This window comes from Canis aureus, chromosome 14 (assembly GCF_053574225.1).
Source record: "Canis aureus isolate CA01 chromosome 14, VMU_Caureus_v.1.0, whole genome shotgun sequence".
NCBI classification, from domain to species: domain Eukaryota; kingdom Metazoa; phylum Chordata; class Mammalia; order Carnivora; family Canidae; genus Canis; species Canis aureus.
The window spans coordinates 21,217,819-21,245,768 of NC_135624.1; the positions used below are offsets into that span (position 1 = coordinate 21,217,819).

At 39.0% G+C, this 27,950-nt stretch overlaps 1 protein-coding gene and 1 long non-coding RNA gene across 6 annotated transcripts in view; one reads left to right on the top strand and one right to left on the bottom strand.

Annotated features, from left to right (window-relative positions):
* Positions 1-27,950, top strand: part of LOC144283221 (uncharacterized) — a 310,775-nt gene that overhangs the window by 258,856 nt on the left and 23,969 nt on the right. For 4 of the 5 annotated variants that reach the window (XR_013351658.1, XR_013351655.1, XR_013351654.1 and 1 more), the window contains 3 exons: positions 1,382-1,499; positions 3,440-3,612; positions 11,091-11,181. This is a non-coding gene — a long non-coding RNA (uncharacterized LOC144283221). Of the gene's footprint in view, positions 1-1,381; positions 1,500-3,439; positions 3,613-10,125; positions 10,245-11,090; positions 11,182-27,950 lie in introns of all 5 variants that reach the window. The other variant, XR_013351657.1, reaches the window with a different exon arrangement.
* Positions 355-27,902, bottom strand: TNFRSF11B (TNF receptor superfamily member 11b). Its single transcript, XM_077847039.1, has 5 exons — positions 27,785-27,902; positions 9,271-9,640; positions 5,317-5,508; positions 3,382-3,606; positions 355-1,554 (listed from the first exon to the last, which is right to left on the bottom strand). Exons 1-5 carry the CDS (start codon positions 27,812-27,814, stop codon positions 1,166-1,168), a joined length of 1,206 nt encoding a protein of 401 aa, XP_077703165.1. The 5' UTR covers positions 27,815-27,902; the 3' UTR covers positions 355-1,165.

Consider the following 27,950-nt stretch of genomic DNA (forward strand, 5'->3'; position numbering starts at 1 on the left):
AACTAAGTAGTACCAGTTTCCCTTACTTGTGATTAAGAAAACCTAGTTTGAAAAAAAAAAAAAAAAGAAAACCTAGTTTGGTGTCTCAGTGCTAGCCATGGCAGTTGTAAGTGGTTTGCACCACCTATATGCTACTCTTGACTTCAGAAATTCTCTAATTTCAATGTGGTAAGTTTCTTTGGAACTTATTGAAAATACAAGTTTCTGTCCTCTTCCCCAGCTTCTCAATAAATAGGTCCAGGAATCTGCATTTTTAACAATTTTCAGGTGGTCCTGATGATAAAAGAACAAGGAAAATTGTGACAGCTCAGACCCATTAGTGTCCCATTCAAATAAAAGCAAGAGGAAAAGCAATGAAAAATAATTTGAAAACTTTAATGATGTTTAGATAGTAAAAACATAAAATCTTTTAAATAAAGTACATTCAATTTCTCAGAGCATCTAAAATTCAGATAATTTATACTTCATACACTTTCCAACATTAAACAATTGACTATATAATGCATTTTCTATAAAATGATATTACAGCTTATACAGGTAAAAGTATATTACAAAAACACTCCACACAGGAAGGATGGCCGTACCTATTAAGAGATGCTATAAACTTTCCATTAAAAAATATATTTTATCTCTCATTTGTCATAATAATAAACAGAACATATATTTTTCTTTCTAAAATTGTCTTATACAATTTCCCTTTAGGATGATAATATGTACAAACCTTATATCTGAATGAATATAAATAGAAATACTGTAATAGTGTTACAGATATATTAGTAACTTTACAGAAAAAAAATAGGGCTTTCTAATAAAAGCCTCTAGCACAGCTGAAATCTCAAAGCTATTTAAGTTAGACATTCCCATATTTAGTAAGGCACAATGGAATCTAGTTTCTTATTTCCAGTTGAATTACTGCGAGCAGTAATAAGAGAAAATATAGTCAGTAGATATTGGACCAGATCTATCAGTTGGATAAACTTTTTTGGGGAGATGTTAGTTCTTTCTCCACACCATTGTTTCCTTTTGTGCCCTGTGGCCAGATCTAGTCCTTGGCGATGAGAAAGAAATCACTGTACCCCCCGCCCCCAACAAGTGCCTGAGAAATAGTTTACTCATTCATTGGATCTGGTCTATTATGAGGACATAGCCCAGTGACCATTTCCAGTTATAAGCAGCTTATTTTTACTGATTGGACCTGGTTCCCTATCATTTCTAAAAATAGCTTCTGATATAATCTGTACATGGTGAAGCTGTGAAGGAACCTGATGGTCTTCTTCAGGCTCTGAGTGACAGTTTTGGGGAAGTGGTATGGCTTCAAGTGCTTCAGAGCATGCATTAAGCCCTTCAAGGTGTCTTGGTCACCATTTTTTATTCTCCACAGGCTGAGCAGCTTCAGAATCTGCTCACTTGATTTGCATGTCTTCATCGTCTTCTCAATGTCTTCTGTGGTGACTTTCTTCCCCGGTAAGCTTTCCATCAAGCTGCGGAGCTGCTCGAAGGTAAGGTTTGTGTATCCAATGTGCCGCTGTACGCTGTTCTCACACAGGTCAATATCTGCATAAAGCAAAAGCCCAAAGAGATGTTCACATAACGTATATTCTAAAGCCACCAGCACAAAACTATCATGAGGCTGAAGGAGGTTCTCCTAGAATTTCGTAAATTTATTTTAAGGATAACCTCTTTCCTTTTTTTTTTTTTTTGAGAGGGAAGGGAGGCCTAAGTGATGCTAGTTATTTGTGAGAACTGAGCTGAATATTATTTTGTGATAAAGGGTAATATGCTTTATGTATTCTAGGCATCCAATAAAGCTTTGTAAAAAGCCCTAATTTTGGAAATGAACAATAGAAAACTATAGACACATCACTCAGTTTTCTAAGAAAAATTGGGAAAATTAAAACCATAACATTTCAGAAAAATAGAAATAAAGTATTCGAGTTAGCCTTTTTTTAATATAAACTTGAACTAGTGGATATCTGGTATATACCCCATTTGAAGAGAAAAGGGCTAGTTAAAACCAAGATAATTTATAGCACAAGAGGATAATAACTACGGAGGAGGAGATCTGAAAAACCCAATAAAATGAGGGCAAAGAATGGTAGGATCTATATGGCCTAGAGTGTATTTCAGTAATGAGCTGCTACATAAACGTAAGGGAGAGTATCTAACATTTCCATTAATGACATGAGTCATTTACTGTCTGTGAGCCCTAAGGCAAGTCAGTTCATCTTTTTGGGTTGAAATGTCCTCATTTTTAAAATAGAGAATTTGGCCCCTTAAAATTCTAACAGTCTCTGATTCTCTATCCCACCCCACATCCCCCGCCCCCTTTTTTACTTGCTTCAGGGCTAATTATACTTTCAAAGAATACATTTTGTTTGCCAAAACAGAAGAAAACTTTACTCTGCACAAGTGAAAGCATTCAGCTGTCAAAGATCTTAGTCTCCTAAAATAACAGGCCTCAGTTTCAGATGCTTGAGGCTTTTGGGGAAGTATAAAACTCCTCAGTCATCTACCTGCAGGTAAATTGCAGATGGGTTTCTCACTGACACTGTCTGCACTATGAAAACCTTCCTCCTTCTTTCTGGCAGGTGCTCCAATGCTAACTGAAGTCCAGATTCTTTTCACTGTATATTCTAAAGCTTACAGTCCACACTGCATGAAACTTCCTTTTCCCCTTTGGATTCTTTCCCATCATAACACACACACACACACACACACACACACACACACACATACACACACACGTGCATACACACACACATTGTTTCTAAAGGAGATTCTTTATAAAACCCTATAACATGAGCATACTTGGTTTTAACTAACCTTTTTCTCTAAGAAGCTCAAACACTTTACGGACCTCATCTCATTAATCCTCACAACATATGCTATTAAAATGGTAATTTTAAAATAGGCTATGTTGTGAGGATTAATGAGAGGACATCTGTAAGACACTTGGAGGCTCTCTGGAGAGAACTACCAAATGAATACAAATAAATACAACATAGCTTCTTGGTGGAAATGCAAGATAAGATCCAAAGTGTGTAAAGAACATCCAGGTAGGCCAGAGGGAATGCTAATAAAACTGCTAAGGGATCTAGAGGTGGAATTCCTGAGGTCCTGTATGTGAAATGGACCATCTCTTGGTTTAGAGTGTTCAATATACTTTAAAAAGCATTTGGGGGTATGGAGGAGGTGACACTACAACCGTGGATGACCGCTCTAGGGATAGCTTCTACACAATCATTTGGTGAAAATATTTTAGTCCAATAATAATTCCCAAAGGGAAACATCATCCACACAACTAAACAGGTACCTAGTCTTCTTAATGATAAATGGGTATCTTTGATTTCTGTTTGATTTGTTTATTTCAGGTTACCATACCTTGGAAGATCTTCTTGACTATATCTTGATCTTTGTTTTGATGTTTCCATAACTTCAGTAGCTGGAAAGTCTGTTCTTGTGAGCTGTGTCGCCGTTTTATCCTCTCTACACTCTCTGCATTTACTCTGGTGCCAGGCAAATTGTCTACCAGGACGCTGAGCCAATTAGGAGTGAACTTTGTAGGAACAGCAAACCTGAAGAATGCCTCCTCACACAAGGTGACATCTAAAGGTAGGAAAACCAAGATTTACTTAGCAACTGGATTCTTGGAAGTCCAGTGGGCAAGACATAAATAAGCCATCACAATAGGGTTTTTCAAAATCTAACGTGTTAAAAATGTGAAGTTCGAATAAAATCAACCCTCTGTTGGCTGGGTCTTAGTGGCAGGTTGTCAACTCAACTGGGTTTATGTCCTTTCTAATGTCCTTTTAGGGCATTTGGGTGGGGGGAGATTTTAACAAATGTCTAATGAAAATATTGCTGTAAATTAATTGCAGCAAAAATTCTATGACTTGAAGTACGCATTAACCTATTTTCATGTAAATATTAAATATCCTGTTAGAGGGTTAGCTAGCATCCACAAGTTACGTCAAGATCTGTGTCAAAACAAATATAATTACTGTCTTTAGAGGAGTGTGAAAAGTAATCTAGAGTAGTATACCATTTTCTGCACACACATAAACACTTAGTTTACCTTTAAGAACAAGGATAGATATAGATAATATATAGTAATAGTAATAGATAGAGTAATAGATATAGATATAGTATATATATATAGTAATATATAGATATAGTAATAGATATAGATGTAAAAACATACATTAAGTGGGAAAATAAACACAAAAAATATGCCACTTAGAAAAAGAGATACAATGGCCTGAGTGTCTGGGTAGAATCTCTTTATCCCAGAGGTTAAGAGTTTGTCTGCGGATTCATCAGACCTGATGAATCTTCTCTGATTCTTAAGCAAACTTCACAGTGTTTTTGTAAAGATTAAATCTCATATAGCAAAAGTACCTGGCACACAGTAAGTGCTCAATCAATGATAAAAATAAAATTTAAAATGAATTAAATAAAGAGAATGATAAAGGTCAAAGTCCCTCCTCTTATCACTCCTTCCCTCATTCCATTGTTTGAATAGGAAAGCAGAAAGGCTAAATGGCTGGTCTAAGATTCTGATGACATGGTGAAAAAATGTTGGAACTGGGTTTGAATCTTAAATATCTCAGCTCACAGTCCTATGTTTCATATTCTTCTGTGTCATACAAAAAAATGCCTTGGGGAGGGTGGTCAAGCTGGTTAAATGATAAAAGGCAGGTCATCTTCAGTGTGATGCATCCTTGATAGAATGTCTGAGATTAGTCAAGTTGTAGGAATGACACCAACACGGGATACATTCACATAATGAGCTTGGAGCAGTGACCCTTCCTGAATAGAGTTTAGGACAACCAGAGGAACTGATCACTTCAGTGCCATAGAGGTAGTAATACCATAGGTAACAAGCCAGATTTGCATTTTCTGATTTGTTACCAGTCTATGTCATGGTGCTTCTTAGTTGCCGGTTTTTATTCTTAAAACTGATTAAAAATGCATAATTTATTAAAAAAAAACCTCTAAAATGTTGACTGCTAATTTGACTTTAGATATAATCTTTGCATCACCCTATTCCCCATGGGTAAGATTTGAGTCAAGTGTGAAAGGGACAAAGTCAAGTTTGGGAGCATGATCATGACAAGGTAAGACCTCTGGAGAGATTTTGACTTGTGGCATTAGCAGCAATGTACAGAACAGTCTTAGCCTGTTAATGTTCAAGAATGAAAAAACATGAGTTTTGCTAAGAAGGTAGCCAGAGGGTCTTGTATTTAATTCAGAGGTAGTAGAAGGTAGAAATTTAAGAAGGTATAATTATTTAAGAAGAGGTAGAAATATAATTACCTATTCCACATTTTTGAGTCGATTCACTGTTTCCAGAGCATACATTGTCATGAGTTGCATTTCCTTTCTGTGTTAGAAGGAGACCAAATGCACTGCAGTTTGTGTGTTTTCTACAGGGTGCTTTAGATGACGTCTCATTCGAGAAGAACCCATCTGGGCATCTTTTGCAAACTGTATTTCGCTCTGGGGTTCCTACAGAAAATACCAAGCAATTTAGCACCTTCTTCACAAACACTTGCACAGCAGACATCCTCTTAAGACATTTTGGAAAGACTTCTAACTTGGTTTTTACTTCTACTATTATGTTGCACAAAACTTTAGGCATTTTTCACCTCATTAGAGAACAAAACCTTTAGTTAGTAACCCCTTAGGTGGTCTCCCTTCCCTGAAATACAAACACAAATATATTTTGCTGTGACCTACAAAACACGAAATGAGAGGGAAGGAAAGAGTAAGGGTGTTCATTTGTCCTGCCTGTGCTGAAGCATCCATGAGGCCTTGCTGCCAACCATATTCTTCTCACATTTCTTTCTGGAAAATCATGAAGATAACTGCTGTGTATATCTGCTGTAATATCATTCTTTGAAATTAGTACCCACTGAATGCTAGGTTGTTAAATTCCAGTCAGTGCCTCCTGAAGTTCTGTCTTTCCTGAATCCTAATTTTGAAGCAACTCATAAGTATGCTAACCTTGAGAAGTAAAAATTTACAACATTATAATAAACTTTTGAAGGTGGCAATAAAGTTGATCACTGACTTAAAAGCGTAAGCCTGCAGTTAAGCTACACAGTAAATGGGAAATGATATACCGTTTGCTTAAACTATTGAGTTTTAAAAGAGCACCATCAGTAAAATTTCAGGGAAGGGTGATTGCAAGGGCATTTTATTTCATGGTGGAAAGATACATGATAAGTTTGGAGAACTCGCTAGTTAGAAAAACTTGAACCAGTCAACAACTAAAGATAAATACCTTCAAACCCTTGACTTTATTATGCGTGGCTAGATTATACATTACAGGGTATTTGCATATGAAAATACCTCCATCTAGTGTAAGCTAGTTGAACAGATTCAGACTTCAATATTCAAATGTACTTTTTCCAGGCCAATTCTGGTTCAGGCGAGATAACAAATACAAAAGGGACAAATGAAAGGAACAGCAAGTTAATAAACTTCATTTATTAAAAATTCAAACCTCCCACCTCATTGTATCAAAACCAGAGGTAAGAAAGAAGGAAAGAAAGAGCAAAACGATTTGGTTCTAGTTTCAGCTCCTACTTCTTCTAAAGGAATTGATGATGCGTTGACCAGTAAAAATGACAAAGGGCTGGCAGGAAAAAAAAAAAAAAAAAGAGGAAGGGGCAAACCACGGGCCTGAAATTTTCATGTGCCGTTTCCAGCATTGCAGTGACATTGTATTAGGGAAAACCTTCCACAGAGGTCTAAGTTTTGTTGTTGTTTAATACTTTCTTACTATACCTCTCACCTTAAGTGGGATCCAACTTCACACCAGTTCCTACAATATCATAAGCAGAGGTATTTGGCAAGGCCTCCATAGTATTATTTCATTGCTAACATATTGGGAATAAGTGGACTTGGCCATCTGGATCTAAGTCTCCCTCGGCCAACTGCCACGTGTTCTGGAAAGCCAATTGCGTAAAGAAGAATCTTATCATTTTTCAGAAGAATTTTATCATTCTTCAGAAGAATCGTATCATTCTTTAGATATCATTCTTCAAGAATCTTATCATTCTTCAGACCCATAGTTTGGGTCTTGCCACACATCCCAATGACAATGTCAAAGATATAAGACATTCTTTCAGGTAATGTAATTTGTAAAGTTCTTTAGCAGAATCCAAGAAAAATGGAAGGAAAAGTTTCTTAAAATATTTGGGAGGCTTTATATAATGACCTTTCTGAAGAGGACTTCCCTCTTTTATCATTGTTAGAACTTTCTGTAAAAAAAAAAAAGGTTTATCCATCTAAGTAAATGATTTTGCCTTATTAATGTCAGTGGAAATAAAGGTAAAAGGTATAATCTGACAGGCAAAATGTGAGACACCATAATGGGGAGGGGAGGTCTGCTTTCCAATTGAGGATGTCATAATGCCAGCCGTAAGAAAGGACAGAAGAATTACAGGACGCACACACAGAATGGCATAGGTAAAACATGGAAAAGGGATAATCTGACTTCAAAACAACAGCGGCAAGGAATGGTTAATACTTTTTGGAATAACACTACATAGTCCTCCTTCTCTTTGGACTGGAAACCTCTTATTTTCCATGAGGAACTGCTCTGTGGGTTTTTAGGGAGGGAGAGGTAAATAAGCCCCACTGTGGTGCCACAAATAAAATGTGTCTTTTTGTCTGTCTTCTGGCTGCCTGCTTGCTTCATTCCACAAACAAATTTTCATGCTGATGTGAGAAAATGCCATTTCCATTATTTTCCAAATTTTTCTAGTTTCCAAGCTATAGAGCCCCTGCTTAATTAATTTTTCTGCATATACAACTTAACTGAATTGAATTAAATGGATTTGGTTTTGTTGGGTGAGTTTTACCCCCTACAATTTGGTTTAGCTTTTGAATCCCAAAGCATCATGCAATAAAAGCTAGGAAGTCTCACCAATTTCTTCATACTCATGATGGAGACATTTTAAGGGACACTCATGCAATTTGCACCTCCTGTAATTATTTTTATACGATTCACAATTCAGGCAATGAAATAGATTTCAACTTTTGAATGTTTCCTTTGTATGCCTTTATACCTAAAGTATTTGTCATTGAATAATTTAGGCTATGTAGAAGTGGTAGAACACCACTTCTGAAAGTTAAAATAATTACAAATAATTAGCATCCTCTAAACCAGTAGATCTGAACCAGGGTGATTTTGGCATCCAGGGGGCAACTGGCAATGTCTGGAGATATTTTTGGTCATCACAACTAGGGAAGGAATACTATTGGCATCTAGTGGCTAGAGACCAGGGATGCTGCTAAACATTCTACAATGCACAGGACAGCTGCGCATAAAAAGAATTATTCAGCCCCAAATGTCAGTAGCACTGGGGGTGAGATACACTGTTTCATACTGAGTAATCAGAATCTATACTGATTACTACTTCCTCCAGAAAAGTGGGAGAAAAAAGGAAAGGAGAGGAAGTGAATATTCTTAATTTTCCCAAGTCACGAGAGGATATAGACTGCATTGAAGCTTCATGAATGTGGTAGGAAAGAATGTGGGTTGCAGCTTTATAAGATTCAATGCACACTGGCCCTAACCTGTGCTGTTCAAAATGCAAAAAGAGAAAGTACTTTTGTTTGTAGACAAGTACTTACTCTTGGCTTGACAATCTGTTTTGTCTATGATAAAGAATAAGCTCATTTTAGAGATACTGCTGGTCTTTATCCTCATAGACACTCGACTCCCATGCCAAGGGAAGAACTAACTTCATTTTTAATAATGAAATGCATTTCCCCGAACCATTCTCATTTTTTACATAATTAATTATAACTGCTTATTGTTAGCACTCCAGAGCCTCATTAATATCAGCCTAATTACTCTCTTGGTATCAATTATAATTTCTGATGTTTGTCAAAAAGCACTGTAGTTTGAAGCTGTCCATGCTGAAGGGAAACACAGAGGTATGTATCAACTATGAACAGTGCGACTCAGAGCATATCCCTTTAAAAAGGAGCACTCCATCACGCATCTCATTAGAGACCCATTTGCTGCATTTGAGATCTGTCACTAAATTGCCCAGTAGTGGCAAAGTATTCCTCTGAGGAATGGTCCTTTGGCAGCCAGCCAGACACACAGGACGTACCTAGCAGGTTCTATTACCTTTGCAATTTGCTATCCTATAATATCTCCAGGACGCAAAGTGTTCCCTTAAACTTTCAGTACTACCTGACTTTGTATGATCTCATTAATTTTGTCGCATGCTGAAAGCCGATGCGTACCAGCGTGGAGCACTCCAAAGCCAGGGGGACAGCTCCTGTGCTTCAGGCAGAACTCAAGCTCCAGGTAGCGCCCTTCCTCACACTCGCACACACGGTTGTGGGTCCGGTTGCACTCCTGCTTGACATATTGGAGTTCCTTGCACACCGGCCTGCAGTATAGACACTCGTCACTGGTGTGCCACAGGTCCGTGTAGTAGTGGTTGGGACAAGGGACACACACAGTCTTCCGCCTTGCTGTGCAGTGCTGTTTCAGAGAAGTGCCAGGAGGACACTTGTCACACATCAGCTGGCGAGAGGTTTCTGGGTCATAATGAAGGTACTTTGGAGGAAAGGTTTCCTGGGTGGTCCATTTAATGGAGATGTCCAGGAACTAGGAGAGAGGGAAACAATGGCATGTTAGCATTGTTAGATAGGGTGGCTCTTCTGTGCAAAAGCATCATTAGACTCAGAAAGTCCCTGACTACCCTCCTGCCTACAGGGCTGCACCACAGAAAGTGAGTTCAGAAGCCGTCATTTTTGCCTCTCGTAGCTTAATTTCAAAGACCAAGATGGGGGTGGCAGCACACATTGATTTAAGTAAACCCAGGCTCATAGATAATAGGATGTTTAATCTCCCTGGGTTTCAGGATGTCTAGATGAATGAGTTGGATGAATTAATAGGCCTCAGAATAGCTATACCAGAAATCTCCTAGACTCCCCGATAAAAATGCGGACTCCTGGGATTCACAACCCTACCCATTCTGATTCCGCGGGTGTGGAGCTGGGATTAGAGATTAAAAAAAACTCCTGCAGTGACTCCAGTGCTTGGAGTCCATACTCAATAACTATTCTTTCATTTATTCACTTCACAAATAGCTACTGAGCCCTTAATATGTGCCAAGCTCTGTGCTGAACAATTAGAATGCAGCTGTTGAGTAAAACAGTCAAGAAACCCTCCCTGCTCTGGCAAAGTGTACAGTCCAGTGGAGTAGTGGGTAAGAGAATAATTACAGATAAATTACATGTTAGAAGGTAAGTGTACAAAAAAAAAAAAAATCAGCAAGTCAAAGAGATTGGAAGTATGGAGGGGGAGGTGGAGAGACTAACATTTAAATGGGGGGGATCACTGTAGCTATATTTAGGACTACGTATCTCTCTTTCAGTTTTCCCATTCTAAGACTTGATGTATAGTAAAATAAAGAGCTGGTGATGTGTGAAGACTGCATGATTACATCAACAGTCGTCCAGACCATCCATCCATTCATTCAATCATGCACCAGCCAGGCACTGAACACCTATCAAGAATGCACCAGGAATATGCTAACAGATGAGACATAACCCCTGTCCTCATGGAGCCTGAAGTTCATGGAAAGATTCCTAGACTTTTAAGACTGATATTTTCTCCAGAACATCCTACGGCCCTATCTTGACTCTTGCAGGTAAATGGTGACAAGAAAATTAAATGACCACCTCTTTTCACGTTGGTTGGGAAAAACCTCAGGGAACAGGCAGGGTTTCAAAAGTTTCTATACATAAAATCAGGAATAGGTCCAAGACAGCAGGTGAGAAAATCTCATGGGTGAGGGTGCTGCTTGGGAGGGCAGCTCCACCTGGGTGCTCTATCTCATATTCTAGATCTTCAAGGGAACATGGAAGTAGTTCTTCACACTAATTACCGAAAGCACACTCTCAGAAGACACAGTGTTGTTTGTGTGTAGGGGGTGGTTCATTTGGTTTTTATTGTTTGTTTATGGTACGGGGATCAACATAGACTATTTTCAGGCTTTGGGGAAGTGGCAGACCAAACACAGTAATTTTTTCCAAACTTTTCTTCTTTATAGAACCCAGGAAATTTCACAGGAGCCCCTTGACCTGGGAAAAGCATGCCCAGCTATGGAAACAACACTCCCTTATGAATTTGGAGTGACAAAGGTAAAGAATGGCCCTTTTCATAAGCATTTGGGCATTTTCATCTAATTAACAACACATTCACTTCTTACTGGAACATGACAAGCATCAAAGCTGACTAGACCTAATATGAGCTGATAAGCCAAAAGAAAAAAAAAACCCAAAATATCTCACACTGGGCCATGAACAATCTTCAGAGTCTTGTGAGATAAAGGACTCCTACCTAACAAAAAGTGGAATACAATGCAAAATCAGGGCTGCTCTGGGGGCCTTCTCAAGACACTTTCATGACCTGAGGGTTTCTAGGGAAAAAAGTCCTTGAATTTCCCCAGGGACTTTCTATTGGCTCAGACAAAGCTCATCAACATGAGGAGAAAGAAGAAATGGACCAATAGTGGGTGGAAACTCTGGCTTGCTCTGAAGCTTTCAGAAATATGGAATCTATTTATTCATTCAACACGCATCTGGTGAGCATCCACTGTGTACCAGGCATTGTAGAATGAACTTAGCATAGAGTGGTGCACAAAAGGCAAGATGGCTGTTGCCTTCAAGGAGTTCACAGTCTAGTGAGGGGAAAGACCGCAAAGAAGTGAAGAAATAAATAATTATATGTTTTGAGGGAAACAGAGCAAGATGGAAAAGCCTTGTAGCTACTTGGTCATTTGAGTAGATGATGCTACCTCTTTCAAGGCCCCTTGTGTGAATTTGGCTTAAATATTCCTAAAATCTTCAATATTAGGGAATGAAGTTTTCCCAGTGCAACTTGCAGACACATGGAAGCAAAGAGAAATGCTTTTTTTCTCTCACTGTTCACCTTTGATTTTCTGAAAGACTGTTTTTACAGGTTATGTCACTTTTAAGAGCTTTGTCTCTGAGGTGCAAAGGAACACCTTTGTCTTGTGTGCTACAACTGAGTGAGCCCCATCTTGGTAGAACTAGAATTCCTAAGACTTTCTCCAGCCTGATTCCCCATCAATCCCCCTTTCTCATTTCAACATGGCTTAGTTGTGCCCATTTACTCATCAGCTGACTCTTTTCTCCCTTATCAAGAAATGATAGGATGGGATGGGAACCCACACCCCCAGTGCTTGTGTTTCTCACTAGAAGGAGCCACATAAATTGAAGATCTGACCAAGAAAGCTGATGCAATTTATATTTTTCTAGGCAACTGGACATGACACTGTTGGTTTCCAGGAACCATGCATAAGAAATTAGTTGCCATTTCTTCAAAATACAGGGAAGTTGAGGTGAAAGGAATCCACAGAGACATAAATAAATAAGGTTGATTTAAGGATTAGAGGGCAATTATACTAGTGAAGGTAATTTCTCCAAGGCCACCGCATTGGGATTATCATATATATTTTTGCAAATCAGAAGGCCTTGAGGAACTGCAAAATAACTTGTTTTTAGCAACTTCTGTTGGGCCTCTGTGTTTTATTTGAAAATTTTCCACTATGGTAAAAAGACAGAACTGTGTGGCCAAAACTGGACGGTGAGGTCTTAATCTCTGGTTAGCCCTAATTCCCGCACAGAATTTCTGGAACCAGTTACTGGACAGAGGATGGGCAAGATCAATGGAGCTCTTCATGTCAGTCCTGTCCCTTACTTTCTTCAGCATTTCCTGGAAAAGCAATGAAAAAGATGCCATAGAAGGACACATCATCTTAACATTGGCTCCATCTCCTTTTTCTCTTTATTTTTTCTTTCTTCCTCCTCCCATTTCTTATGCATACACCCTTTGGGGTAGACCACTTTTGCTTGAGGGAATCTGGGACTCCTCCAATTTAGTGCTTCCATCTAGTTTTCCTGAAGCCCTGGTGCCTCTTTCCTTGAAAGGTCACTTAAAGTGCCATGTCTAATAGCTTAGTTCTTCTCCTTGCCCTTCCATTTTTCATGGTGGACAGAGGTTAAAGAATGTTCTATGTCAGCCCAACCATCTTTTCTCATCTATCAAATGTTAGTAAGGGTGGTGGTGAGTGGGTTGAATTGTTTGTTCTTTAAAGTCCTTTCAAGCTACCATCATAATATTCCGTGGTTTGACAGCATTTAATTAGCTAATGGCCTTGGAAACAAATCTCTTGCTTTAACTCCCTATTTCTTGCTCCACTGTTTTATTTGTGAAACAACTTTGGATCTCAGAACCCCCTTTTCCAATCTCCATTTTTCACATTCACCCATGTCTACTACTCCTTTTTGTAGAACCAACAACTGATGCCCCAGTACCCTGACTTTTCAGCCATCCCTTGTCTTCTGACATGCCATCTTTCATCTGCTCTTACCATGATGTTGGTACTTCACAAAAGCCAGTTGCATGTTTGTTGCTGAATCTGTTATGCTAGTTTTATCTCTGTATCTGTACATGCTATGGTTGTAACTATCCTTAGGTAATTCAGTCAAATATTATGCAAATCAATCAACAGGGGTGTGAAAAAAATTACTTTTCTAGGAAAAATGCTTTGGGAATGACTTGATAAAGATGAGCCACAAAGAAGCAAAAACAATCTATTATAGAATCTGGAGTAGCTGGGACACCTAGGTGGCTCAGCGGTTTAGCGCCTGCCTTTAGCTCAGGGCGTGTTCCTGGTATCCCAGATCCAGTCCCACATCAGGCTCCCTGCATGAAGCCTGCTTCTCCCTCTCCCTCTGCCTATGTCTCTGCCTCTCTCTGTGTGTCTCTCATGAATAAATAAATAAAATCTTTAAAAAAACAAAAGAATTTGGAGTAGCTGAGACAACTGTAAAAACAAAATGGGGTAAACGTCTAGAATACTCAGTTTGTTTCATAAAGGTCTTTAAGGGCCAAAATTGAAATGCATGGGCCATATATATTATAAAACAGGTTTTTTTTTTTTTTTTAAAGAAAGATAGCATAGGACTTCAGTTAGCAAACCCAGATTCCAGGAAAAGCCTTGGCCAAATCTCAAATTACAGGTGAATGAATGTTTATTTAAATGTTTTAGTTTATAGTATATGTGTATACTTTTTAGTATTAATGTTTTAATTGATTTTCTTGTTAATCATCCAACTCTTAGTCCCAATCAAAATTTCTAATTAGAATTCTTAATATTTAGGAAGTAGAGTGGTATGGTAATGATATTTGCAGGTAACAAAAAATGGACAATATGAAGATGGAATTCTATTTTGCCTATCCCATTCTAACATACATGCATCAAATCTCTACTCTGTGATAGGCAGTAGAATTAAAAATAACCTTTATAATATTTTGATTTGTACCTACATTAGGATATTATTATTGTTGTTGTTGTTGTTCTACCAGCTACAAAAATGAGTCTTCGAATGAGTAACTAACTGTCCTAGGTCACAGTCATTATTAGTGGAAGCAGAATTCAAACCCAGAGCATGTGCCATATAATACTGTTTTTTGGTCAAATCCTTTAACATTTACCAGATGCTCTCACTTATACTATAGCCTTCATGCATAGTTTAAAAGTAAGACCTGATTTGCTTATTTTTCATTTAGACCCAAGAGCACAGAGTTAGGAGATCATGGAAGATCAACCAAAGCCTTCCTGAAGTCCAGATGAACTGACATTGACTCTTCTTTGTACTGAGACTAGCACTTACTGGTCCAAGCCACCGAGATAGAAATTTCTCAGATGGTGATTTGACTAGAACACTCTACTGGTCTATGTTTCATCCTAAAGGCCAAGTGAAGAATACACTTTCTCTAACAAGTTTATTTTTACATTATGCAATGCAGCAAATTCCATACTACTGGGCTTGCTCTCTGGTATACAGAACCATGAGTGACCCAGTGGGTTTCTGTTTATGGAAAATTCATTAAAAGGAGCCCACGCACAGCCTGAAATAACTACTTGGTTTGGGAGTTCCTTTTGTGATCTCTCGTCATGATCTTTGCCACAGAGAACTATTTGAGGACTATCCAGAGTTAGCTAAAGTTCTGGTCAGTTTAGAAACCATGCCGTTTTACAGTTCATTTTAGCCAAGAAGGGAGACATTCAGGACACATATCATGGTGAATTTCCTATAGATCTCTTGCAGTATAAACTATAAAGCTTATTTTTTTTAAACTATTTTCCTATGAAGTTTAGTGTATTTGATTTTCTATAGTTTTACAGTGTAGTAGCCCATTCTCTTTTTCCTCCATTGCTTAAATAATTCATTTATTCAATCAACAAACCCTTCCTGAAACAATTACTATGCTGTAGAAATACCTCTAAATGATGGAGTTGAATAAGTTAATGTTCCTGTTTCATAGGAACATTCATCTAAAAGCCCAGCCTGATATAAAATACTCATAAATCACTGCAAATCAATTGGAAGCAGAAGAGAGGAGAAAGAGGATCAAGAAAAGACTCAGCAGAGAAACAGGTCAGAAATTATAAGGGACTGAAGTTAGGCACTGATAAGGGAGGAGAAGGAATAGATATGATATGTTGACTGATTGCATGGAGAAGATGCCCTAGAAAAAGCGATTGAAGAACATACCCATGAATTTGAACTATTAGGTATGTAGTATTGTCATTAATTACTGATGCCAGGAGAAGAAGACAGTTATGGAGAAAGAAAATGAATATACCTTGGGACATTTTCCATCTATGAGACTCAAAGTGATATCTACTAGATAACTGGATATATGTATTGGGAATTTAGGAGACAAAGGCAGCTAAAGACACAGGTTTCAGGGTTAAGAGCACATAAATGGCTCTATGAGCAGAAAGGTCAGATGGCCTACGGATATTGCATATAAGCATAAAAGGACAAAAAGTTAACCCTGGAATTTATATGCAAGATGGGATGAAAAAAGAGAAGGTAAAAAAGGAATTTCACAGTGTTTTGAAAAGAATGCTAAATGGATAACTTAACAAATTCTAAAAAGTATGTATCTTGGCCATTAGATCAATGTTAATTAAGAAGAGCACTTTTATTTTTAAGGATTTTATTTATTTATTCATGAGAGACAGAGAGAGGCAGAGCCACAGGCAGAAGGAGAAGCAGGCTCCATGCAGGGAGCCCAACATGGGACTCGATCCCCCTCTCCAGGATCACACCCCAGGCTGAAGGCGGCGCTAAACCACTGAGCCACCCGGGCTGCCCAAGAAGAGCACTTTTAGCTGGGAACTTACATTTAGACTATGAATACCAAGCTTCCAACTCAGTGTGACCACCAGGTTTAGAAACCTTGAGCCACTATCTCACCTCTAAAATGAGAATAAACCTTATTTTAACTATCCCTGTACAACTGTTGTATTTCAAATGAATAAAAGAAGGTACACAAATAAACTTGGTAAAGAATAAGCTCCCAGACAAGTAGGAGGCATTATTACATATACTAATTATACAGAAGGTGGGAAATGGGAGATATTTTGAACCAGACGTTTCAGAAGACATTTTGAAATTTCCTGTGCAGTAGGAAGTTAACACACCTATGATGTGTCGGAAGTTGACTATCTACCCTATTCTTAATTATCTCTAGAAAAAGTGATTTTTTAAAAAATTAGTTTCAGTATCTTCCCAACTGGTATCATTTTCTTGGTCTATTTCAAATATTTTCAAGGCAATTTCATGGATTTGCTTAGGGGGACCAGATAGAAAAGAATTTGTTTCCATACTCCTTATATGCTTAACCATGGTATCTTACACATATATCAAGTATTCAATATATCTCATTTAATTTTATTCAGTTCAATAGGCACATTGAATGCTTACTGTGTGTAATTAGGATTACTGGTGATGATGTGTGCACACAAATACCCAACATGTAAATTTGCAAGAACAAGCAAAAAATCTGCAATTTTCTCATCTGTAAAATGATACTGATAACACAATGTGCCTCTAGGAAACATTTTTTTAAAGTACCTTTCATCTCCCATGGCATTTTGCAGGTACTGTCTATTTGCATTTAGCTTCCATTTTAAATGCGAATGTAGAAAAAAAGCGGGTAGTTCATTTGAGAGATTTATCTGCTGCTGCCAGTTCCCCACCTAAGGGTCTCCCACTGCTTAATAATTTTCACAATAGCCAGTTGTTTGGCTGAGGATTATGTCTCTAAGTAAGAAGTAAGAGCAAATGAATTAAATCTGTTCATCTATACAGAACTGATTTGCTGCCAACAGCTAATACTAGGCAAACGGGAAAGGAAACACGAAGAATTAGGATTTGTTAGATGAATCGCTGAGCCAGATTCTACACTCTTTTGCTTCCTTTGGGGCTGAAGAACTGTCTCAGGTAAACTTCAACTTTCAAAGCAATTTTTTGTTCCCTTCAGAAGTTTCCTTTAGCTGTTTGAAACCTTTTAAGTTAATTAGCAGTAAATTGTTTATGTTTGGAATCAACCAGAATTACCAGGACAGATTTGCTTGTGATGCTTCTGGCACTTTGGAGGAGTTTTACAGACAGCTGAGTTTGATAGATTCACAAGTGAAAAGAAAAAATCTGAAGCAAAAGAACTAGCAATACAGGTAAACTTAAGACTTTCCCAGAAAGGTATGTAGAAATCTCACATGTTTGGCTTCTGTTAATCACCAGATTTGAGATTGAATATTAATTCTGAAAAGTTCAACTCAACCGCAGAGCTGGTTGCAATTTTCTCTATAATTATGTCCATTCAGGTCCACTTAATAAGCATTACTTAAGAGTATTTCACCTGCTGTCCTTGGCATTTGGGGCTGACAACTGGCAACACATTTTAGTATGTTGATCATTTTGAACACCAATTTTTAAAATTCCTTTTTATTTCTATAGTGCTTTTCTTTGAAGATAATACATTACTCACATTTTATTAATCTCTTCTGGTTATTAATGATCTGGATTGAGGTCCAATCAGCATATAGTTAAGGGCAGTTGGTGAGAAAAAGTTAGGCTCGAGAAGCTGTAGTGATTATAAAATGGAACAGAAACTACAAATAGAAATGGAACAAAATAGGGTATGAGTTAAACATGGAGGGATTTACTGTGTGCCTCCAACACGTGAAATTCTAGGAGCCCCAGGTGATACAGGAATAATATTAGCTTAGTGCATTATATTATGATATAGCAGGCTCTATACTAAGCCTTTTCTTCACATGCTATTAACATCCATCCCCTTCGCCAATCTCTGAGGAGATATGATGATCCCTATTTTATGGACAAAGAAATAGCCTCTCACAGAACTTTAGTGATGTGTCAAAGGTCACAGGGCCAGTACACACGTGAGCTGGGATTCAATCCAATCCTGTTTAAATCTAAGCCCTTTAACAAATGGCTCTTGCCTCTGGGAACTTGCAGTCTTACAAAGGAGAGAGGCACAGAAGTAATCAACTACAACACAACATAAAGTTCAATAAGATCTACCTTGTACCTATGCATCTTATCTATGTATCCATCTTGTCTGTCTTTCTATCCAGCCAGCCATCTATCCTGCTGAATAAATTCTTCTCCCTCTCTTGTCCTAAAATACAATAGTTTCCACAACTTCTCTGGACAATGGTGCTATGAAACTGAGACGTACTTTAATTTTTTATTTACTTGCCACAGAGAGAGAAAGAGAGCTCACACACAAGCACAGGGAGCAGGAAGCTTGATACAGGACTCGATCCCAGGACTCTGGGATCATGACCTGAACCAGAGGCAGGCACTTAACTGACTGAGCCACCTCAGCACCTGAGAGGTACTTTATACTAAGCAGTAGCTTCTTGGTAATGTGCCCTCTTGAAGTGCTCTCCTTCCTTTTCCACCTTACTCTTCTTTCACTCGCTCCTCATTCCCTAGGATTGTAGTTTCTAGTAAAGTACTAAAATGTGAGTTTGCCTCATGCTGTGTTTCCTAAGGCATCTGGGCTTTTAACTCATGTCTAGTAAGGAGGCCAAGGCATTTAATTTTAAAAGAAAAAAAAAAGAGGAAAAAAGATGGAAAATACATTGGAATCGGTTGTCTCAAATATTTGACACTCAGGGGCCTCAGCTGGGGTTCTTTTAACCTCAGCAGAGAAGAGATCACTGGGTGTGAAGGCACCCACAGAAGCTTGGCTCTAACTTATAGATATTTTGTGTCCCACTGGACTCGAGCTACTAGATGTAAGTTCTTATAGGACAAACAAACTCAGCTAGGTTACCTAAGAAAAAATTACTTCACTTCTCTGGACCTCAGTTTCTATGTCTATGAAATAGATACTAATCTCCACATCAGAGCCTTTCTATGCAAATTAAGTGAAATCCTGTGTGTGACTTTCATTTACAAAACATATTCTAAGTATCATTAGTGTCTTTCTATTTTAGGATTTCCTTCCTCCGCTCAGCTTCAATGGGTCATCCTGATGAAAGATGGCAGTGAACCTGTATGAAAGAAGGGTCAGTTGGAAGCAATGAAGAGAAAAGACTGATCCTTGTTTTCTTACTCTCACATAATAGGGTGTCTGATTTAAAGTCTACTGTTAGGTATCTGTTGACCCTTCCATTTGCAGCCCAGCTAAGCTTTTACATAATTTTAGTTCCCTAAATTTTGAATTTTTAGCATTAGAAGAAAGAAGAAGTCCTTCTCATGAACACCCCTAACAATATCTTTGATACAGAAGGAGTTTCAACTGATAATCTAAAATAATAGGTTTAGGGGCACCTGGGTGGGTGGTTTAGTGGTTGAGCATCTGCCTTTGGCTCAGGGCAAGATCCTGGGATTCTGAGATGGAGTTCCACTTCGGGCTCCCCACAGGGAGCCTGCTTCTCCCTCTGCCTCGGTCTCTTCCTCTCTCTCTCTCTCTCTCTGTGTCTCTCATGAATAAATGAATAAAATCTTTTAAAAAAAACCCTATAAAATCACAGGTTTAAACATTTGTGATTTTAAATGCTCCTTGAAGTTCCTGCCGCTCAATGAGCTGATATACTTGGGGTCTGGCTACTGTGTCCATCAGGACAGGCTGGGTTTTATGCTGTGCTAAGAAACAACTTCAAAATTTCAGTGGCTTAAATATAACAAAGGTTTATTTCTCACTCATGCTATATTCCTAGTGCATCCACTGAAACCTATTAGCATTGTCCTTTGTCCAGGATCTAAGATGATAAAGCCACCAATATCTAGAATATGGCTGGTTCACTGTGGAGGAGGGAAAGAAAAAAAAAGTTGGAGGAGGGGGTCATAGGTCCTCACTTAAGTATTCTTTCGTGGAGTGACATATCATTTTAACGCTCAAGTCGGTGGCTGGCACTGTTTGCATCCTCTCCTCACCCTCCACCCTCACCAGAAGACTGGAAAGCACAGTCTTATGCTTCGAGAAGGGAGGACTGAGAACTATTTACAAGCAGCCCTAACAACTACATCCTTGATCAAAAAACATCAGTCATACTTTCTCGAGGATCTTTATTTTAGCACAATCCAGTTGATTTTCTCTTCTTTTTACTCAATAATAAAAGAAGGGACTGGGGTCACCTGAATGGCTCGGTCCATAGAGCCTGTGACTCTTGATCTCAGGGTTGTGGGTTCGAGCCCCATGTTGGGTGTAGAGATTACTTAAAAATAAAATCTTAAAAAAAAAAAAGAAAACAATGTATGGGAGCAGAGATTTATGTCTATCAGCCTGATGTAGTCCTCAAGGGAAATATTTAACCTATTACCATGCCTACTCTGCCCAAAGGTTTGACATTTATTCTAAAGAGCCATGTGTAGTTGTCAAGTACTTCCTTGTGAAGACAAATGCAAAGAAAATTCTGCAATGAGTCTAAGGAGATTGCTAGCAACCAAAATTATACCTCTTTAGTAAGTCCTGAGGGAATGTCTTGGATCTGGCTTCTGGCTAAATGGAATATGAAAAATACCCACATTAACGACTTCTCTGCATACTAGCTAACGACAAGAAAGACTTGTTTCCAAATGAGAAAATGTTTTATGGTTTAAAAGAATAATCTGTGATCTTAAAACAAATAAGTCTCACTACTTAAAAGGAGGTAACATTTCAAAAGCTGCTTCCTCTGGGATCTCACTGACTTAAACAGAATTTCTTATATGAGAAGCCAGTTGGGCAGAAGAAAATGGCAACTGCAACAAAATAGATTTTTTTTTTTTACGATTTTATTTATTTATTCATGAGAGACATAGGCAGTGGGAGAAGAGACATAGGCAGTGGGAGAAGCCGGCTCCCCACAGGGAGCCTGATGTGGAACTGGATCCTGGGACTCAGGGATCATGACCTGAGCCAAAGGTGGACACTCAACCACTGAACCACCAGGCGCCCCAACAAAATAGATTTTTTTAAAAAACATTCCTTTACGATTATTTTTTTCATAAATAAGTCCTTTTGGTTTTTGCATGTTCGGTGTATTAGTGTATCTTCAATTTGTTATTTTAATGACAAAAGCTTAAAACTAAGGCAGACCTCCTGCATATCACCTGATCCAATACCCCTATTATTTATTTATTTCTATGATTATGGTTTTTAATTCTAGTATAATTAATATCCAGTGTTATATTCATTTGAGGTGTACAGTATAATGATCCAACAGTTTTTAGAGATGGTAAAGTTAAAATCTCACATTGCTGGCATCACTAGCCGGACTGCAGACTAAGACAGAACTTGGCTTCCTGCCACTGGAGTGATCTTACTGTCACTATGTCCAGTTGAATTCCTAAGTTACTTCGTTTCTTTTTTTTTTTGGTGGTGGTGTTATTGCAAATTGATGGTGGGAGGAACTTTTTAAAGAATAGCTTCCTGATAACCGTATTTTCTAAGAATAAAAGAAATCACTTTTTGAACAAGAAAGTACCATTACATGGGAAGGAAATTGAGGTTTTTTGAATCAAAGACCAGGGGAGAAAATTGAATTTACCAAGGCAGCCAGAAAGTTTAGATGAATTACGGTCTTGTTTTAAATCTAAATCCATCTTGACTCCCATTTTCCTATTTTATAGTTGATTATTTAAGAAGTCCTGATGGAAAATGCTTCCAAGATATGGACAAAATTGAAGTAAAATCCTAAGGCTCTTCTTTTTATTTTTATAGACGATGCCTCACATCTTCACAGTATTAAAACATCATTTTAGAGAGGCAAATTTTTAAGAAATCAAAATAAGAAAGTAATAAATCAAGACCATTAGGAGCACATTACTTTCTTTTTTTTTTTAGAAGGGCTTTAGGAAGGACATTTCATTTCCTCCTGCATCGCCTACCCATTATGGCCAGGCTGATATAGGTGTTTCTCAGAAATTGGGGTGAAAACAACGTGCCCAGGCCAGGCCATACCTGGAAAGTTATGCCACCTTTAGTTGGGAGAAACCATTTTGGTGTGTCTGCATGCTGTTCTGGCCTTTGGGGCGTTAATTTAGAGAGGCCAGGTAAATGTGAGACGGAGTGGGGACCACAGAGCTTCGTACCTAATGTGTTGTAATACTATTCTTATCCCTTACAACTGTCTAAAAGAATTCTTTTTTTAGACTTTCTATGCTAGTCACCCCAAAATATTCTGTGGTAGTGAGTTCCAAAAACTAATTACATGTCACATAAAAATACTGTCCTTGTATCTATTTCAAGTTGGCCATACCTCAGTCTTTCTTCTTGCACAGATAGTTTACAGATGTTGCTAGGATTTCCGATTCACTAGTTCCTGCTATTATGGGTTGCTCAGTTTTATTTTGATTTTTGTTTTCTTTTCTAAACATGGCTGCTATTACTGCTCATATTTGCATTTTGTTTACCGGACTATCAGTATCGCAAATGTGCTCTGGGGCTGCTTCTCTCTCTCCTCTCTCACCATGTGCAATCACCTTTCCTTACTGCTTTAAAAACCTACTGTATAATGATGACCAGATTTTTATCTTCAGCCCGGGCTTCTCCTATACTCTGAAACCTTGAATCCAAATGTCTATTTGACTTCTCCATTGGCATGTTTTACAAACATGTAAACTTGATCAAACCAAAAATGAATACCTGATGCCCAAACCAACCAAATGGGTAATGAGAAAGTGGGTTCAGCTGAGCTTAGGTAGGACCTCCACGAGTCACTATATGAATCTAGTTCATCTCTGTTGCTCACTTAAGAATGGGTCTTCATGAAGATATTGATACGAACCTTCACAGTAGAAATGTACAAATATTGGCACCTGGCCTAAAATATTGGTCAGGTGGATAGGGTGTCATACTTAATATTATGAAAGCCAACATTAGAATGTTAAATCTCTGGCAAAATCAATCAATCAATCAATCAATCAATCAATCAATCAATCTCTGGCAGTAAGGAGAACTTTAGCAAGATTTGCTTGCCATTTCAGAAAAGCACAGCACGGAAGCCAACACTGATCATGGTTCTGAAACCCAGCACATCACATGGGTTCTGGCCTTTGTTCCTAGTGGTCTGTTCATGGAAATTTCACATAAAGACGCTAACATGTCACTGCCTCATGATGTCTTACAGTGAAGCTTATTTTATTATTAGCTACTTTCTTTTTATTTCTCCTTTATAGTATAGTTATGCTAGTATATTGACTTTAAAAATTATGTATGTAGGTAAAATATATGCACTCTAAATTTTGTTTCAGGAGAGCAAGAGAGTTGTTACAAAGGATTTATTTTCAACATGCATGAAAAAAGTGATATGATTGAGAATTACTGCCCTACAGGGCAAAACGTACAGATATACTGATAATTTTGGCATTTTTGCTCCATGGTAGCAACATAAGGGGCAGCCAGGCCTCATTAGTCAAGGCTTTGAATAATGCAAACATAAATTTTTATAAAATTACTCTTTCTCTGCAATCTATTTCCCAGTTCCCTCTTTTTGACTACAAAGGAGAGACTCGGGCTTTAAAAAATGCTAGTGGTTAATGAGATGCTGAAGGAAATAATACTTTTCAGAAAAAAACTTTCAGAATAGGGAACATGCAGGCAGGGGGACTGAGGGTTGCTCAGGGCAAAACCCAGCAGGCAGGTTAGTGGATAGGAGAGCTAGACTAGTTGAGTGTGTGTTTAGTGCCCCTTTGATAGACACTGCCATAGCTCTCCTTCTAGAACCAAGTGGATAAAACATCTGGCACAGAGGGACACCTGGCTCAGTGGTTGAGCATCTACCTTTGGTTCAGGTGATCCCAGGGTCCTGGGATAGAGTCTCGCATCCAGCTCCCTGCAGGGAGCTTGCTTCTCCTTCTGCCTGTGTCTCTGCCTCTCTCTCTCTCTGTCTCTCATGAATAAATAAATAAAATCTTAAAAAAAAAAATCTGGCACAGAATGCTTTCTTCCCCAGTCAATGGAATTTGACAACTGTGGTTTAAGACTAAGAAATAAAATTAAAGATCAGATTGAAATTGGGAGACTGGGGGATCCCTGGGTGGTGCAGCGGTTTGGCGCCTGCCTTTGGCCCAGGGCGCAATCCTGGAGACCCAGGATCGAATCCCACATCGGGCTCCCGGTGCATGGAGCCTGCTTCTCCCTCTGCCTGTGTGTCTGCCTCTCTCTCTCTCTCTCTCTGTGTGACTATCATAAATAAATTAATTAATTTAAAAAAAATTTTAAAAAAAGAAATTGGGAGACTGTGCTGATGGGTGCTAGGGGCAGGGATCAGGACTGTTTGGGACTGAAGATACATCAGATTCTCCTACAACCTTCAGAGTGATTTTTCTCTTAAAATAAGTAAAGAAGCCAATAAATAAAAAGGAGACAAATACTCTCAATCATTGGATGAGGGGGAAGGAAACCAAAATAAACAACAAAACAAACCAGGAAAGGCATTATTCTGATGGATGGACAGATCAGGCAATTGTCCTGAGAAAAACATCATCTACCTCCTCACAACCCCTTCAGCCCCACGCTCCACCCCAAGTCTTATCACCCTGACATGAATTGGGAGCTTAACTCTGAGAAGGCCATTGGATGGTTCAGGGCACTACACAGTGGGAAGTTTCACTTACCAGTTAAAATCTAGGCCTAGGCCAGGATGCTCCCAGAGTACCTGAGCACCCATGAATGGAATGGCCTCTGCTTGACACATTAGTGAGCATTCCGGAGAGCCCCGTGACTGTGACTGTGGCAGGAGTCTTGGTGGCCATGCCCCTGCACTGCTTGCCTAAGGGCATATCCTCTGATCTCTTAGAAACAATCTAGAATTCTACTTTGCCACATGATTTTACTTTCTCCCACTTCTTAGGTTCAGGACACCTGGATTTTATCTGCAACAATAGAAACATTCTAGTCCTCCTTCAAGTCCTCCTCTCCCCTCCCTCCTCTGAGCATCATCAGCTTTTCATTTACAAAATTCACTTGGGTCTAGATTTACCTACAGTGATCTGTGAGCAGACTTCTAGAAGCTACTGGTAATAGGCAGCAGGAGATTTATGTAGTTATCTTGCATGTGTGCATAACATTCTGTCTATTTTACAGAAAGCAAAAACACAAGAAAGATGTAACTTGCCCATGGTCACTTGTCACGTAGATGGTACTGCTGGACTTGAATTTTGGCCCAACTGCACTGCAGCTGCCTTTATAAGGACCTGGAGGGCGAATCTTTTATACACCCAGGACACCCAGCTCTTGCCCTTTTGTTATTCTCATTAGACAGAAAGTTGATATTCCAATGTCTACCTCCTCCATTTGACTGTGAGGCTCATGGAAGTAGGCATGGTGTCCATCCTGTTTTCCACTCTGTCCCTAGTCTCTGGGCCTGCCTGCCTCAAAGGACAAATTCCTCTAATGCTTCTACTTCTTACAGTTGCACCAAGGTGCTTATGAAAGGGCATCTGGACTCCTTGTAAGTACAGTGTCCGTCTCCAATCATTTATCAAATAAAGTCAATCTCAGAAACTGCAGAAAGGGAAAGTCTTCTTCATTGAAAGAATTCACTAGGTTCAAAGCACATAGAAAGTTTTCTCCTTTGATAATGTTGTATCATCCACAATTAGTTTTATCTACGTACGTATCTATCTCCCTAGATAGACTACATATCACAACGTTCATTTCTTCCTTAGGAACTTATGATTAGGTACATACATTATTTAAGGGAAATTCTGAGATTTAGAAGTCCTTGGTCATACGTTTATTATTAATTAAATCTGACAATACAAAGGACAAGGAAGACTAATGTCCCCATATTAACAGCAGAGTTATGTAAACTAGCAAAACACTAGAATGGTTACGTTAATTGTGGTACATCCATACAATGGAATACCATACAATGAAAATGAATGAACTATTGTACAACCAATGGCAAAAAATGATCGCATAAATGGAACATAAGTGAAAGTAGCCAGACACAGAAAAGTGACGAAGCCATTATGTAAAGTCCAAATACAAAGAAAGCTTATCTATGATGTTAGAAGTCAGAATATTGATTACTCCGGTTACAGACATAGTAGTGACCCAGATAAAGCCCAGGTTGCTTCTGGGGTGCTGGTAATGTTGTATTTCTTGATCTGGGTGCTAGCTCATAAACGATCACTTTGAGAAACTTTATTAGGCACTTATGAGTTGTGCAATTCTCTGTGTATGTTATGCTTTAATAAAGGTTTACTTTTTAAAAAGTTCTACTTAGTATCTGTACTGGTGGAGTTATTTTATATATTATATCTTACATACGTAAGATCTTAGCGGTAGCTAAGATTCTCATTTGTGCACTCCTGTCTAACCTACATTTTCTTTAGTGACTTTGCTATTTATTTCCTTATTTATGCTTGTGTATCCTGGGAACTAATTGGAAGACTTCCTTGCCTACTACTCACTATTTGTGGGCTGGATGTTGAAACTCAAGCATTTACTCCAACATGTTCAAAACACATATGTGGCTTAAATATGGGTTTTCCTATCCTCTTGTGAATGTCTCATTCACATCTTACTGTATTCAACACTCTAGTGACATATAGAATAATCTACAAACAAATCTTATTAGCTTGATTGGCCAAAACTCTAAATTCAAAAAAAAAAAAAAAAAAAAAGTAAGCTAAGTCACAAAGACTCCTCTCTTTCTTTCCAAACAGCACTTTAAAAACATCTTGTAGCCCTATTTAGTGCTGAACTTCAATTATTTAAATCTATTTTGGAACATAATCGGCATCAGCCCACCAGTGTCTTCCACATTATATCGAAGTTGAGAACTGGAATAAACCATTTCAATAATAAAATTGTATTAGAATGTTAAATTGCACAGCCATGAAATCTATATATGCATGTGTAGGCAGGCATTTGTGTGCATGATCTTTTTCTCTGGTGCCAGTTATGCAAAATTTCCCCTAACGTTCGCTTAAGTGGGGTTGTGGGGGGCGGGTGATGAGCCTAAGGGTGCATCACACCATGTTCACTCTATCCAAACTTTATCCTAGCTGTCATAGTGTTCAAAGGCCTGGCATCTGCTTCTACGCGACCCCTTTATCTACCTACATATTTAAAACGATAAATTAATCCTCGCAGTGGTAGTACTAGTAAGAATATGCAACTAACTGAGCAAAAACTCCTTGAGGGCGGCGGATCATCTGCAAAGAAGAGAGTAAGTAAGGAACGTGGATGCATATCATATTGCACCGGAGCTCCTCCCGGATTGCACAGCCCAGCAGAGGTCCCCCGGGCAAAGGGCCCCCCGAGAGGCGCGCGAGGAGCCCCGCGAGGGGGCCCCGGTTGCATCCTGCCCGCGCCGCGCCGCGCCCCGCGCGCTCCGGGGAGCGGGTCCGGGCGGCGGAGGCCGGGAGGCGGCGGGCGGGGACTTACCAGGAGCGCGCAGCACAGCAGCGGCTTCATCGCGGCCGCGGGGCACGGCGTGGGGCGCGGGGCGCGGGGCGCGGGGCGGCGGCGGCGGCGGCGGCGGGGCGAGCGCTCCGGGGCGTCTCCGCAGCCCGCGCGCTCATCACCTTATATACAGCGTCCGGGCGGCAGG

What these genes read in the sequence shown, in the direction of transcription:
- TNFRSF11B (XM_077847039.1), bottom strand. Translation starts at nt 27,814, where the DNA reads ATGAAGCCGCTGCTGTGCTGCGCGCTCCTG. An exon ending in TGCTGTGCTGCGCGCTCCTG is followed by an intron (nt 9,641 to 27,784) that starts GTAAGTCCCCGC and finishes CCTCTCTCCTAG; the next exon opens with TTCCTGGACATCTCCATTAA. An exon ending in AGTCAAGAAGATCTTCCAAG is followed by an intron (nt 1,555 to 3,381) that starts GTATGGTAACCT and finishes TGCTTTATGCAG; the next exon opens with ATATTGACCTGTGTGAGAAC.